The sequence below is a fragment of the Loxodonta africana genome, chromosome 14 (genome assembly GCF_030014295.1).
Source record: "Loxodonta africana isolate mLoxAfr1 chromosome 14, mLoxAfr1.hap2, whole genome shotgun sequence".
In the NCBI taxonomy this organism is placed as follows: domain Eukaryota; kingdom Metazoa; phylum Chordata; class Mammalia; order Proboscidea; family Elephantidae; genus Loxodonta; species Loxodonta africana.
In genome coordinates, this window is record NC_087355.1 from 83,215,063 (window position 1) to 83,231,365 (window position 16,303).

The 16,303-nt window shown below is 47.0% G+C and overlaps 1 protein-coding gene across 6 annotated transcripts in view; it reads right to left on the minus strand.

Moving 5' to 3' along the window:
* ZFAT (zinc finger and AT-hook domain containing) overlaps window positions 1-16,303 on the minus strand; it is a 223,437-nt gene that overhangs the window by 123,027 nt on the left and 84,107 nt on the right. For all 6 annotated transcript variants that reach the window (XR_002785258.2, XM_023546031.2, XM_010588560.3 and 3 more), the window contains 3 exons: window positions 11,618-11,806; window positions 8,773-8,923; window positions 387-1,843 (listed from right to left, as the gene is read on the minus strand). Coding sequence is in view for 5 of the 6 variants with exons in the window: in XM_023546031.2 (XP_023401799.2) it covers window positions 387-1,843; window positions 8,773-8,923; window positions 11,618-11,806 (1,797 nt within the window). In the remaining variant the exon portion in view is untranslated. The remainder of the gene's footprint in view (window positions 1-386; window positions 1,844-8,772; window positions 8,924-11,617; window positions 11,807-16,303) is intronic.

Here is a 16,303-nt window from a genome sequence, read left to right on the forward strand (position 1 = left end):
GCTGCAGCCATATTAGCGTGCTCTGCTCACCTAGAACACGGCCACAACTTAACACTCTATTTTAAACATGTCACATGCCAGAAAAATGCTCTTCTTGGTTAAAGTTCTGAGGTGGTGGATAAACCTCCGCGTGAACCCCTGGCCAAGCCAGCACGCTTTACTGAGCTGTCATTGAGGCAGCCTTCCAAAGACCGGGCACTAAACTGTACCATGGATGGGTACCCATTCCTGTCTATATGTGAAGGAGGACAGCTCACTCAGAAGGTGTCTTTGCAAAGAGACATGAGCTCAAACACACCCAGGTGACCCAAAGCACAACGGAAGTGGTTGGGGGTGCCAGGAAGGAGAATGCCCGCCAGCCACTCGCCTGGCACCACCCTCCTTACCACAGTATTCACACTCCAGGTCTCCGTACACCTTCCGGATCCTCTCACACAAGCCCGTGTTCATTTGCTTCTTCTGTAAACTGTTTAGGATCTTCATGAAGGGAGTGACATCACTTTGGGGCTCTGAGGCAGGTTTGCAGGAGTCGGGCTGGCGAATGACAACGTCCCCACCACCCGCCACGGGAGGAAGAAGTTCAGAGGCCTCAGCTGGGCCTGACCTGAGATACCTGCTAGGGTCTGGGCTGGTGGGTGGGAGGGCAGCAGGGTCCTGCCGTTCACACGGAGGGCTCTCTGCATCCCGGGCCTCCCGGTGCGGGTTAGTGCCTTTGTCCTTAGACAGCAGTAGTACGATCCCTTCGTCCTGAGTGTGGGTTGGGTCTCCATGCTGAGGGTCCACGGTCTTTTCAGGCACAGTGTGAGCCTCAGCAGTGGAGGAGGTATCATTTTTCAAGAGAAAGTCACTGGAAACCACTGCAGGTGAAGAAAGGGCTGATGACACCACAGTGGCTCCCAGCTCGCAGGGGGGCAGGGTGGCACCTTCGGCCGGAGGGGTAGCTGAGTGCTCGGCCGGGGCAGGGATTTCCACAGGGGCCTCCGGCTCCTTCTGGCCCTCCTCAGGCCGAGGATCCGCAGGACAGGCTGCCTCTTTGGGGGCACTCACCCCCTGGAACACAAGCTCCTCTTCTGCCAGCTGCAGCTGGTCCCCCAAGGCTTCCTGGTGGATGTCCCCCCCGGGCTCCAGCAGGCAGAAGCTCTGGTTGACCGAGCTGTTGAAGACCGCGGCCTCCTGGGCAGCCCCGTGTGCCTCTTTGATGTGGGCGCGCAGCCTGACAGAGCTGACGAACTTCTTGAGGCACAGGGCGCAGACGTACACAAAGGGGTGCTTCCGAATGTGCAGCTCCAGCGCCTGGTACTTGGTGGCGCCGTGGCCACACAGCTCACAGGCGAAGGGCCACTGGTCGCCGTGCACCAGCATGTGGCGGTCGCGGTCCAGCTCGTTCTTGAACTTGCGCTCACAGATGTGGCAGTCGTAGAGCAGCTGCCGCTTGCCCTCCCTGGTCATCAGGCAGAGCTTGTCCAAGGCCTCCTTGACCTTCTGGTCCTGCGGGTCGTGCGCGTCCCTGATGTGCCTGATGAGGTTCTTGACATCCGAGTACTTCTTCTTGCAGAAGCGGCAGTGCTGCTTGATCTTCTTGTGCACCCGCTCAATGTGCACCTTGAGGTGGCCCTTGCTCAGGCAGGTGAAGGAGCAGGCATCGCAGGCGAACTTCTCGCCCGTGTGTTTGCGCAGGTGCACGTTGAGGTTGGCCTTGATGGCACTGGCGTAGCTGCACTGGGGACACTTGTAGGGCTTCTCATTGGTGTGGATCCGCAGGTGCGCCTGCAGCGAGTGCTTGAACTTGAAGACCTTGTTGCAGTATTCACAGGTGAAGATTTTCAGCTGGGTGGGACCTAGCCTGGGAAGAGACGACAGCACAGTTACATTGGGACATCCTGCACCTTCTTAAAGTCTTGCTGAGAATTTGCTTCTGATGAGCCAAATGCCGAGGGCTGAACAACAGTGAACCCAACGAGGCTGAGGATCAGTGGGTGTGGTCATTCATTCATTCAACAAGCAGGACCTGAGGGCCCAGTAGGAACCAGGGACACACAAAGATGAAAGAGTGGGTCCTTGTCCCTGAGGAGGTCACAGCATGGGGGAGGGTGAGCAGCACCGCAATGAATGCATCACAGTGTCTAAGCATCACGGGGACAGGTGCAAGGTGAGGAGAGAAAGGGCCCTCTGAACTGGATTAAAGGGAGCCCTGGTGGTGCAGTGGTTAAACGCTCAGCTTCTAACTAAAAGTTTGGTGATTCAAACCCACCAGCTGTTCTGCGGGAGAAAAGATCTGGTGACCTGCTCACGTAAAGATTACAGCCTAGGAAACCCTATGGGACAGGTCTACTCTGTCCTATCAGGTCGCTATAAACCAAAAAAAAAAAAAAAAACCTGTTGCCATCAAGTCGATTCCTACTCATAGCAACACTATGGGACAGAGTAGACCTGTCCCATAGGGTTTCCAAGGAGCACCTGGTGGATTTGAACTGCCGACCTTTTGGTTAGCAGCCGAATTCCTAACCACTGTGTCAGCAGGGCTCCATCAGGTTCCCACAGGGTTGCTATGAGTTGGAATCAACTCAACAGCACACAACAATAACCTGGATTAAGGTAGTTGAGAAAACCCACTGAAGAGGAGATATCTAAGTCAAGGTTTGAAGAACAAGAAAGAAGGGCCAAGAGGAGGAGGGAAGAGGGACATGCCATTCACCACCTGCACGGCAGTAACTAGCCAGGCTCTGCAGCTGGCCTGTGTGTACCTGGGGGATTTGGAAAGGACCTGTCTTAACAGGATGAACTCAGTCTCTGTGACACTGACGAAGCCTGATCACGTCTGCTCAAGAGCTTCAACAACTCCCATCTGCCTACTCATTCCACTGGCTGTTGAAGGTAACCCTCCTTCCCTTTGCGCAAGTTTCCACGTGAGGGCCAGCCACCAGTGAACACTCCAGCCGTTCTCCACGGCCTCGCTTCTCCTCAGTGGAGGAGAACTGACGAGTCTGACAGGGGAGTCTGGCACAGGACCTAGCATTCACGGCTGCGCCCTTTTCTCGAAAGGACATGCCTGCTGCGGAGAACATGTGCCGTTGCAGGCACTCTGCCGGTAGGCACCTGTGAGCTGGCCAGCAGCGGACGAGGACTGCCGGTGAGGGATGGCCAAGCTGTCCACCTGGAGAAGGCAGGCAGATCACTGCCGACTGCACCACGCTGTTTCTCTCACTGCTGGACCTACCATTTCCCCTCCTCACCTCAGCTGGTTTAGAGCTCTGACAAGGAGAACAGAATTGTCACTCACTGACCTCATAGGCCATTTATTAATTAATGATTGGCATTTATTACCTGTTGCCCTCAAATCGATTCCGACTCATAGCGACCTCATAGGACAGAGGAGAACTGCCCAGTAGGGTTTCCAAGGAGTAGCTGGTGGATTCAAAGTGCTGGCCTTTTGGTTGGCAGCTGAGCTCTTTAACCCCTGCACCACCAGGGCTCCCGGCATTTATTAACACCTGCCAATATGTCTCAGACACCATGTGAGACTTTGTGTGTGTAGTGGAGAAGACAAGCATGGCCTGCCTCAGGGAGCCTTTCTCCTTCAACAAGGCAACGTGGATTCTGACTGAGGTGATAGTAACAACTAATAATTGTGGGGAATTTCAGATATGCCAAATCATATGCTCAGTATTTTACCTCAATCCTATTACTAGACCCATTTTACAGATGAGAAAACTGAGTATTTGCCTAAGGTCATACACTTAGTAAGTGGTGAAGCCAGGATTTGAACCCAAGCAGGTTGTCTGACTCTAGAGTCTGGGCTCCACGGGATTTTCGAAGGCTGATTTTTTAGAAGTAGAGCACCAGGTGTTTCTTCCACGGCACCCCTGGGTGGACTCAAACTGCCAACCTTTCAGTTAGCAGTCAAGTGCTTAACCATCTGTGCCACTACAAACCAGAACGCTGGTAGTTCAAACCCACCCAGTGGCACCTCGAAAGAAAGGCCTGGTGACCTGCTTCCAAAAAGTCACGGCCTTGAAAACCCTATGGAGCACATTTCTGCTCCGCTCACATGGAGTCGCCGTGAGTCGGAATCGACTCGATGGCAACTGGCTTGGTGTTTTTTGTTTGTTTGTCTGTTCAGAGCCTGGGCGTTTATTGTCATCTCTACATTGCCTGAAAACACCGATGCACACCAATTGCCTCCCCACTGTGGCCGTATACATGGAGAAGGTTCCCCGTATGGGGCTTCCATTGCTGTGGAAATGGTCCGAACTTATGTCCGAAATCAGCAAATGTTGGTCACCAAAGCACTACCAAGGGGATACAAAAAAATCACTCTGCTCTTTGACCAAGCACAGCGTGCACCAAAGCAGAGCTGGTGAGACTCCTTCCGCCCCACCTGCTTCCTGCAGGTGCTGTGCCGGCCTTATTAAAAAAGGGCTTTAGAAACACCGAGAATCACGTAGTGCCATTGACTGCAGATGATTAACGTCCACGTTGCAGTTGTGAGGTCTGTAATTACGAAACTACCCATACGGCTATGCTTGATCAGCACAGGCTGCCTTGTCTTTAAATTAGAAATATTTAAATGGATGGCATTCCACAAACACCAGAGGGCACGATTCACATGACGTAATTAAAATTTTCAAACATGAAAGTTACTAGGAGGCCTGCGTGCTAAACTCAAGGCTAATTTAAGGAACCTCACCTGAATCTTTCTCAGATGACAAAGGTCTCTAGAAGGCGATACATTTTACGGGCACAAAGAACGCCAAAGGAAGAACTCATGGAATCGTGACAGAATTTCTCCTCCAATGCAAGTTCTAAATGGTCTTAGGAGAATCTTTTGCATTGATTTTTTGATATTATTAGACAAATACCTGGGAGGACCCTCAGTGGCCCGCTTCCCGCCGAGGGCAGTGAGTCTCACGAAGGTGCTCAGCAGCCCACAGTGGAAACTCCGGCCCCAGCCACTATGACTGCCCTGATGCAGCTGTAATGGCCGGGAGATTGCTATTAAATGACTTGGTTCCAAACCCTGCGGCTGCCTATTCAGCTAGAGAGGCGCTCTCACCCACTGTGGTTCAGAAAGCAATCTAGCAGAGCCTTGAAAGGTCACTCCCCTTAATCCAGTTATTACACTGCTGGGAAGCTGTCTGACAGGAAGAGTACGCCAGCCAGGGGAGGTGTTTTTGCACGGTTCTGCACAACAGTGAGGAATCGGGAGCTATCTGAAAGGAAGAGTACTTCACCCAGGGGAAGTGTTTTTGCACCGTTCTGCATGACAGTGAGGAATCGGGAGCTGCTCAGAGGTCCCAGCCTAGAGGCCAGTTTGCTTATTTATTTTTTTCGCTTGTTCATTCATTCAAAAAAAATATTCTAGACACTGGAGACACAATAGGGAACAAACACAGGCCAGGCTCTCAAGGAGCTTAGGTCCCACTGGGAGGAGGGGCAGCAGCCTGCTGGTGGTGTTAGGTGCTGTCAAGTTGGCCCCAACTCAGGGAGGCCCATGCACAATGGGACTGAACCCTTGTGATCCACAGGATTTTCAGTGGCTGAGTTTTGGAAGCAGGTCACCAGGCCTTTCTTCCTACTCTGTCTTAGTATCAGAGCAACACACAAGCCTCCACCAAGAGAAGGGTGATGGCTACACTTGATATACATTTGGCCAGAAATCAAACTGGGTCTCCCATATGGAAGGTGTTGTGGATTGAACTGTACCCCCAAAAAATATGTGTTGTAAATCCTAACCCCTATACCTGTAGTTATAATTCCATAAGGGAATGGGTTTTCTTTGTTATGTTAATGATGCAGTATTAGCGTAGGGTGTGTCTTAAATCAACCTCTTTGGCGATATAAAAGAGCAGATTAAGCAAGTCAGCAAGCACAAACGGAGGGGAAGATGTGTGACTGCCAAGGAACCTAGGAATAGAAGCTGAAAAGAGACAAGGACCTTCCCCCAGAGCAGACAGACAGAGAGAGAGAGAGCCTTCGCCTAAAGCTGGCACCTTGAATTCAGACTTCTAACCTTCTAAACCATGAGAAAATAATATCTGTTCGTTAAAGCCACCCACTTGTGATATTTCTATTATAGGGTCGCTATGAGTCAGAATCAACTTGACAGCAACTGGGTTTTTTTTGTTTTTTTGTTTTTTTTTTTGTTTAGATAACTAGGAAAAGGAGCCCTGGTGGCACAGTGGTTAAAGTTTCTCAGCTGCTAACCAAAGGGTAAGACATTCAAACACACCAGCTGCACCACAGGAGAAAGATGTGGCAGTCTGCTTTCATGAAGATCACAGCCTTGGAAACCCTAGGAGGCAGTTCTACTCTGTCCTATAGGGTCACTATGAGTCGGATTCAACTGGATGGCCGAGGGTAGATAACTAGGAGAGAAGGCAAGAATTTTACCACTGAACCACCACGGCCCCAGAGGCACCAGACTAATAATCATAAGACAGTGACCGTCGGCTGCTGAGAAGGAGAGGGCAGGCTGCTCTGAGAGCCTGGGTGAGAGCTGGTGGGCCTGGTCTAGGGCAGGGGGCCTCCCTCAGGACTCCACACTTGGGCCAGTGGCTGAGGCATGAATAGGAGTTAGCCCAGCACGCAGGAGGGGAAGCATGCCAGGGAGAAGGAAAGGCACCTGTGAGAAGAGAACAAGGAAGTGAAGAAGGGCTGATGGGGGATCACAGAGAACCAGGGGGAATGTGAGTAGGCAGGAGAGGCAGTAGGACCAAGCGCCCATGCCTGTTAGGCTAAGTTCTCCCATAAGCAACATGAAACCTTAGGCAGTAACAATCAGATGGACATTAGAAAAATCTCATTGGCTACAATGCTGAGAACTCAGTAGATTGCAGGACACCCTCACGGAGGTAGAGCATGTCAGTTTGTGACTAATTTACGAAACAAAGGAAAATAAGCATAATGTGATGACATTTGGAAAGCAAGATACAAAATTGCATGTAAAATATAAACTCAATTTTACACAACATACGCACTAAAAAAAAAGCGGGAAGGAAATACATTAAAAGTATTCACGGTGCTTACCTGGATAATGTTACAAATGATTTTTCTCCTCATAGTTTTCTGGTTTTCCCAAATTCTCTAAGTATATATTACATTTGTTGTAAGAAAAAAAATTAACATAACCTAAAACTTTCTTCTATGTTGTGCAAAGCAAAATCGTCATGCGTAAATGTCTCTTCCATAACTGACTCATGATTTACACATACAATATTCATGGAAAGCATGAGAAGAGGAATACAGCCCAGGTCTGTTGGTTAAATACTGACTATAGTCACCTGTAACTAGACTGGCATTTGGTTGAGTCCCTCCCCAGGAGACCCTGAAATACTGTGATGATAATCAGGTAAGGTCTACGAATCGACCCGGATGGAGACACAGGCTTATCCTGAGATTTCCATCTATTACAGATTTACCTGAAAATAAGTATTCTTACAACTTCCTCAACAAATTTGGTGCTCACATGTACCAGAAGAGAGGACTCAGGCTACTAATTAATGAAGCATCCCCCACATGGTATTAGAATATAATTTAATGCAGCCCAACACGTGCCAGACACTTTACATATAATCTACCATTTATTCTCATCTCTAAGCTACATCAGATTCTATTAGACAACGTTATGGCTGATGTAGGAGAGGCTGGGAAAAATGGTTTCAGACCTCAGGTGATAAACATTTGCTAATCTACTCCCCCAGGTGTATAGCAGAGCTAAAGACTTGAGAACCTGGGGAGGCTGTGGACAAACAGACGCTCTCGTTCACTGTCGATGGTGTGTCAGCCTGTCCAATGTCATCAGGAGGTCAGCTTTTAACGTCCATTAAAACTGTGGGCACTCATACCCTTGGATACAACAGTTCTACGTTCAAACAATCTACCTCACATAAAGTCTTGAAGTACGGAAAGATGTGCGCACCAAAATGTTCATCGCAGCATCACCGATCAGAGCCAAAACTGGCTCCGTAAACTATGGTACCATTATATAACAGCAAGCATAAACTTTCAAAGTATGTACTGGAAATGAAAGGTTTTCAAGGTGTACTAAGTTAAAAAAATAATAATAATTTGTGAATAGTGGATTTGGTATTCCATTTTGAAAAAAATTAATAATAAAATTGAAGCAATATATGACTGCCGACTGGTTAACAGCCGTAGTGCTTAACCACTATGCCACCTGGGTTTCCGTGATATATGTGAGCACATCGCAGAAAAATATGGACGTACGTGATCCAAACTGTCAACAGACGTTACCTCTGACAGGAAGAATTATGGGGTACTTAAACTCTACATCATATGGGATGTTAGAACTCTCTACAACATGCATGTGTTGCCTTTGAATGTCCGGGGTATAAAATACAGAATTGTTTTCATTATAAAACGGAAAAACTGAGACAACAAATGTCGGGTGCAGCTGTGAACAGCGAATTTGTGAAGTAAGGCCTTGTTCACACTTGCTACACTGGTTCGCACTTCCTTACAAGGTTAAACATATTCTTGCTTTAAGTAAAATGCTCCCCCTTCATTAACCATTTGGTGCTCAGCTCCACAAGAATGTTGACCTGCCACAGATTTCACAGAACAACTTAGGCTCAGCCAACACACCAATGGCTGCAATGGAGGGACTAACTCTCGCGTTACGTCAAGCCCTCCATCTCCTTTACAGACAACTCTGTACACGGAGCTCTGACGGACTAACATGCTCGGCCCTCTTCCCTCGATGGAGATCACTGGTGTTCAGCCTTTGGAGTTTCACAGAACAAAACCCTTTACCTGCTTGACTTCATCGGTTGCTCATATGGCGTCTGCTGGATGGCATACTCCTGGTACCCTCTGCGATGTGCCAGGTCAGCCACAGTGGTCTCTGGGTTCGCTGCCTCTGCTTCTGGGGGCCCCGCTTCCACTGGAACAATCTTGGTAGCACCTGACATCGATGCACAAAGCACTGCTTGTTAACGAGGCTCCACAGGGGGCACTGAGCCCACCCCAAGGAGGAGCCATTCTTGGGAGTATATTTCTTTACCGTAAGATACTACGCAAGCTCAATTTTCCTTCAGTTCACACATGTAACTTCCTTCTCTCTGTGTGTGTGGAGGGGCTGTTTTTCTAATACTCTGCCAAAATGTCTTCTTGGCCTACATTTTCACCTTACCTACTTGTTTTATACACATACATCTATACACACAAACATTTGTGTCTATTAGGTACTTGGAAAATTTTATATGGGACCACAAGAGTTTAAGTAAATTAAAACACCCACTGCTGTCGAGAGTGAATTCCAACTTCTAGTGACCCTATACGACAGAGTAGAACTGCCCCATAGGGTTTTCAAGGAGCAGCTGGTGGATTCCAACTGCCACTGACCTTTTGGTTAGCAGATAAGCTCTTGACCACTGCATCACCAGGGCTCCAAGTAGTATGGAAGAGTAGAATAAACTGTGAATTGGAATTTAAGTCACCTGGAGTCCCATCCCAAACATGCCACTAGCTTAACATCTCTGCACCTCCATTTCCAGCCTATGAAATCGGGGTTTGAAGCTGAAAATATCAAAGGTCACTTTTACTTCTGCAGTTCTTTGATGTGAGATAATCAAAGACCTTTTGCAGCAGTGGACAATTCACATGTAATGTGTACATACGTGTGTGTGTGTGTGTGTGTGTGTGTGTATCAACTACACTAACGAAAAGACTCTAATCCACCCCTTGTTTCTGGAATAGTAAAGGAAATTAATCAGACTTTTCACACCACTTTACAGAAATCTCAAAGTATCACCACTAATTTTTAAGAAGAAATTATGGAAACTTTCTCTAGAGACTACTGAGAACAGGAGAATCTACTACTGCTCTCTCAAGTAGGATGGGGTAGACAAGACGGCTTTCCAGAAAGTGTTTCTAGTCACAAATATTATATGGCTTATTCTCTACTGATCACCTTATTCTGCACGGAAATATAAAAGAGACATTTATTCAAAGCTCATTTTAAATAGTGAGTTATTATTGGCACTGAAAATAGATGCTTACAATTTCTATTTTCTGAAAATTCTAAACCTGACTTTTTTTTTAATTTTTATTGTGAAAGTTTACAAATCAAGTCAGTCTCTCATACAAAAATTTATATACACCTTGCTATATATTCCTAATTGCTCTCCCCCTAATGAGACAGGCCACTCCCTCCCTCCACTCTCTCTTTACGTGTCCATTCCGTCAGTTTCTAACCCCCCTGCCCTCTCATCTCCCCTCCAGATAGATGATGCCAACCAAGGCTCAAGTGTCTACTTGATCCAAGAAGCTCATTCTTCACCAGCATCTTTTTCTATCCCATTGTCTAGTCCAATCCCTGTCTGAAGAGTTGGCTTTGGGGATGGTTCCTGTCCTGGGCTAACAGAAGGTCTGGGGGCCACGACGGCCATGACCACCGAGGTCCTTCTAGTCTCAGTTAGACCGTTAAGTCAAACTTAACTTTTCAAATTTTATTTGACAGCTATCACATAAATGCTTAGGAGAAAAAAAATTATTATATACAACTGCATTTTTGTCTGAAGTGTCCTGTTATGGGTTGAATTGTGACCCTTCAAAATACATGTTGGAATCCTAAACCCTATCCCTGAGGGTTAATCTAACTTAATCTAATGTAATCACCTTCCATAATGCAACCTAATGTAGTCAGTTGATCAGTTGAGGTTGTATCAGTATAGGGTGTGTGGAAAACCTAATCACTTCTGAGTTATAAAAAGAGCAGAAGAGACACAGAAGCAAGTATACACAGAAGACGGACACTAGGTGACAATGAGGAAGGCAGATGAATCTACACGCTCAGGAATGCCCAGGATGGCCGACTAGTAGAGCCTCAAAGGGACGAAGAAGGACTTCACCCTGGAACCACACCCTGAATTTGGACTTCTAGCCTTCTGGGCTGTGAGGAAATAAATTTCTGTTCTTTAAAGCCACCCACTTATGGTATTTCTCTTACAGCAGCACCAGGAAGGTAAGACAGACCCCATCCTGGAAAAGGCCTTTTTAAAAAAAGCCAGTAGAACATACCCATCAGCTGCTTTTTGAGAAAGGAGATGGAGATGGACATTTCCAGTACTATAAATATTTTATGAAACCCACTAAAAATACAAAGAAGTTAGGCAGAGGGAAAATAAGTTGCAGCATTTTGGAGGAGCAGCCTGGTTGAGCAGCGTCTACAGTGCACGGGAGGCGGCATGGCTGATAGCGGGTAGGAAGAAGGAGCACACCCAGACGAGGGGCTGGATGGGGTGGCGGTGGGGGGTGGGTGGTAAAGAGGAGAAACACTGCTCTGACCGCTACGGTAAGGACAGGACGTGGTTGGAGGGGAGGTGGGCACAGAGGCAGTAGCCCCCGCTACCTTTTCTTTCCTGAGGGCTTTGGATCCTTCCTACACATTGCCCACAGCAGCCCTAGGCAGTAAGTAGGTCTGCTGTCTTCCAGACCTCACAGGTCATTAGATGGAGAGACTAGATCAGTGAACGCCCTGCTCAGGATCACAGGATCCAGGTCCAGTAACCTGTCTCATGCTATTGCCTCAGGCTACCCTTTGGTACAGACTTGCCCAAAGAGTCTCATTTCGCCACCTCCCATTTGTTGTAGTCACCTGGAATAGCTTCATGTGCAGTCAGAACCACGCTTATAATGGGCTTCTTCACTCCAGAAAGCTGCCCAGCCTCCTTTCCTGAGGAGATTTTCTGGACCTTCTCTGTTTTCTGTGCTCGGGGTCTTTTCGAGGCCTTTTCTCGATCATCTTCCTTGTACTTCTTTTCCAGTTCAATGTCAGACTCATTACCTAAGAAGCAAATACCAGAGATATATAAAATATCCTTTTATATCAATGATAGAATTGGAGAGCAAACATGATTCTTTATGGGCTAATAAAGGAAATAAATATACATATAAAAATACATACATATCATATTTATAAATAAATATATACACACACATATATATGAGCCCTGGCGACACAGCAGTTAAGTGCTTGACTACTAACTGAAAGGTCAGCAGTTCGAACCCACCCAGCCATTCTATGGGAGAAAGATGTGGCAGTCTGCTTCCATAAAGACTGCAGCCTTGGAAACTCTATGGGGCAGTTCTGCTCTGTCCTATAGGGCCATTATGAGTTGGAATTGACTCAACAGCCATGTGTTTGTTTTATACATATAAAATCTCAGATCCACAGTGCTGTGGAGACCCACTGTATTACTTCTGGAACTATCTTTGGCCTGTCTTTCATCCCATTCAATAAACATTTACAAAGCCACCACCTAGGCCTGGGATAAAGCAGGCGCAGTCCCCTGTCTTCATAAAGCTTAGCAGACTTCAGCATCATTAATAAACAACATGGCAGAGAAGGTACAGTCTCCAAGATTTACAGTCCAAGAAAGAAATCACTCATTTATTCACCATACATTTGCTAGGTGCCTTCTATGTGCCAGGTACTTTGGATAAAACAACAGCTGAAACAAAGACTCTGCCCTCAAGGGACTCACAGTCCAGCAGGGAAACAGATGCACAAATCAACAGTGCAAGCAAGGACTGTCCGCTGCGCGTTGATTCAAACGAGAAGGCGCGGTACCTGACGTTGATGGGAAGGGATGGTAGAATCTGCTTGGAAGGTCAGAGAACCCTTCACTGGGAAGGGAAAGCTTCAGTTAAATAGAAAACCAAGTGTGTGCAAGCAATGTCTACAGGACACAAGAAACAGGCATGAGGCAACAAGGGGAGTCCCCGAGTGGTGCAAACAGTTAAGCACTCAACTACTCACCAAAAGGTTGGTGGTTCAAACCCACCCAGAGGCATCTTAGAAAAAAGTACTGGCCATCTGCTTCCGGAAGGTCACAGCCATGAAAACCCTATGGAGAAGAGTTCTACTCTGCAACACATATGGGGTCCCCATGAGTCAGAACTGACTCAATAGCAACTGGTTTGGTTTTTGGTTTTCATGGGGGGAAGGAAGTAGGTGTGGTAAAAAAATGGCAGTATTCCATCTAGGAAAGGGACGGCAAAGACAGAGAGCGCGCTGTTAGCCAAGCATACTGTATGGCTACAACCTGATGGAGATGCAAGGAGGGAGAGACAAAAATTGGTGGAGGGAGTAAGAGCTAGGTCCTAGAGGCCTTGGATGCCCATGAGAAGTCTGGGGTGTGCCTTTGCTGAGAGCCAGGGGATAAAACTCAAATGCTCACAGGAACCAGTCAAGTCGTGTGAGTGCGTAAAGCTGACCGTGTGGCAAACAGCAGAGCATAACCCCTAGCCAAGCGCTGCCCTGAAAGGACATGGAACAGAGTGACTAAATCTTCTGATGGCTCAAAGGAAAACTGCAATTCCAGATTTTTCCATGAAATCTTCTGATTTTTCAAGGTTGGCTCTAATTTGAAATTTCTTAAAACAATGTGGGAGCCAGACAAAATGCATCTGGGGCCACATCTGACCAGCAGCCTCCCATCTGCCACCGCTCAGTGGCAACAGTAAGCCACTGAGGAACGTGAAGCAGGAGGATGGCAGGAATAAATTTCTGCTTTAAGTCTGTGCCCTAAATCTGTGCCCAGGCTGGAGGGAATGAATTGAATGGGTTCAAACTACCTGCAAACACGCTGAAGAATCAACGTCAGCTAACTTCACAGGGCTGAACTTGGCATTAGCCTGAGGGGTGAGAAAAGCTTCAATATCCGAGTAGAGAACAAAGGAGCAGTCTCTTAAATGCATGCTATTCCAGATTCCTAAGTGAAAGGAATATAGAGCAAAGGGATGGAAAGAACTTTTCTCTTTCTTAAAATCACTGCCACAAAACCCACAACCGCCTGCCCAAGAATCACTTCTTCAGAAAGGTATGACAAGCACACAGGGAACACGACCCGCTCTGAGATGTCCCTGGGTGGGTGGGTGGGTGGGGGACCAGCAGGAAAGCAGGCCGACGGTGGGGCAGTCAACACGCTGGAATGTGGCGTCATCCGCGAGGCGGAACTTGAGCCGCGTGGTGATGACGCAGACTCTGGAGCAATGGGAGAGGCCAAGGGGAGCTGTCAGAGGCAACGCGGTAAGTTTACTTTTCCTGTGATTCCCGTCTGCACATAGATGTGCCAGCGAGCGCCTGAAGGGAAAAGATAAAATGAAGAAGCAGGCCTGCATTCTTAGGAAGACATGCTGGTTGGAGGAAAGCCCTCACGACGAGGCAAGGAAGGGACTTGGCTGATGGGGCAAATGGATCAGGACAAGCATTCTCATTTTCTAGCATCTATAAAAGAAAAAAAAAAAATTTTTTTTTTTTTCTCTAAAAGAATGTCTTTTGGTGCTTGTCTCCAAAATCCAGGGGCTCAGATTATTTTGTGACCCAGTGAAACTTTAACGGACTTGAAAAGGGCCTTAACTGTTCAGTGTATTCTCACGCCAGCTAGCAGATCAGCTCCTGCTCTGGTTTCCTTGGGCTTCATCTTACTTAGACAACGGGGCCTAGGGAGGAGGCTGCCAGGGGGCTTCTGAGAATGGAATCAACACTAATGTCGACGCTAAATGTGTTGACATCAAACTGAAAAAAAAAAGTAGATGAGATCATGAATCAGACAGAATGGTGCATAACACTTCCCTAGGCCAAAGGGAAAAAAAAGCCATTAACCGCCATGCTCCAAGTGTGCGATGTCTCATATAAAGGCCCAAGAATGGGGCAAAAATAGTGATTGCCAAAGTCACTGCCCGTGTCCACATTTGAGATGCCTGATTTCTATCACAGCTGATGGCAAGTCCTACTTTCTTTTATTTATTTATTTCTTAATGGCTATCGTGCAAAACATTTCAAAAGGTCTATAAACTGCCTGAGACAGAGTTCCTTACGTGGCCTACAAGTTGGGTGATACAAGTACACAAATCATTACAGAAGAATGTACTGGATATGACAGAGGGATTACCTGTTTCTAAAATGGTGCTTCGCTTTATAAGAGAATTCACCACGGGATACATTTCAATATGTAAGTGATGTGGCAGGAGTAGAAATGCTTACATAAAAAATTTAAAAAAGCCCTGAAAACTAGAGTTCACCATAAGTTTAACCCAGGTTAACAGCATGAATCAACAAAAAAAGCCAACACACAGGCAACATTAGACCCATTCAAAAGAACTAGCTAAAGAGATTCTAAGTAAAACGTTTTTTCCATACTCTGCACTGGATGACCTCGATATAGACTCTGCTCTGGGCATCACAGGTTAAGATACACTGAAGGGCTGGGGGCATAAGGATGGTGGACAGGTGAGGGTGAGGGTTTGGAATCCAATAATTAGCCCTAAGCTGGCCAAGGTGGAGAAGAGAACGCTTGGTAAGGATTTCATCATCTCTCACACCAGCCCTACCCTGGTTTCCTTGCCTCTGGCTGCTTCTCCTCTGTGGAGTCCAAATCTCAGTTCCTTTCCTCCTCGAGGGCAACACCACCTCTCACTACAGGAACTGAAAATGCTGTTCCACCCATCCTGGCAGCTAAAGCATGGCCACAGGACTTCATCTTGGACAAGAGGGCTTCTGAGAATGGAACAAATGACAAACCGAAGGCAGTTCAAATTTCCCCTCCTCTAAAAAAAAAATAAAAAATAAAAATTTTTTTTTTTTTATGATACTCTTATTGCTCTTCACCTTTGTATCTCCACCATTCTCTTTACACAGATGCACACACACACATGCACCAACATATCAACTGTTGGATCTCCCACAATGCCTTGCAGGTATCTGTTTATATGCCTTCTCTGTACTGTGACCGCCTGGGGACTGGCTCTGTGTCTTTATTTTATTAAGCATAACATAGGCCAACAGAAGATAAACGGCCTAACATAGAAGATAAAGAAGACTTGCTCTGCTGTGCTCAGAAAGATGAAGCCAGAACCACTGGGTAGAAGAACTCAGGCAACAGACTGCAGCCCAGAGAAAGACACTATCAAGAGTCAGAGCTGTCCAACAAGGTGACTTTAAGAGATGTGTTTCTAAGGAAGGTTTTCAAAAAAGTCTCAAACACATTTGTGATGCTGTGGAAAAGACTCTGAGCCCCACGGGAAGTCAAACCAGAAAACCCCTGTATCTCTACATTCTAAAACCCTAACACGCAGGGGAGTGGAGCTACTGCTTATGGAATATGGAGAGAGAAAGGAGGTGGCAGGAAGAGAAGAAGGTAGATGACTGAGAAATATGAGATAGTCAAAGGAAAATAATCTATCATTTACTTTCAAAAGTTGTCTTTTCTCCACTGAAAAGGCCTCCCGGACTCAGTCTGGAAGTCACGCTGGTGGGTGCTTTCTTGAGTGCCCATAT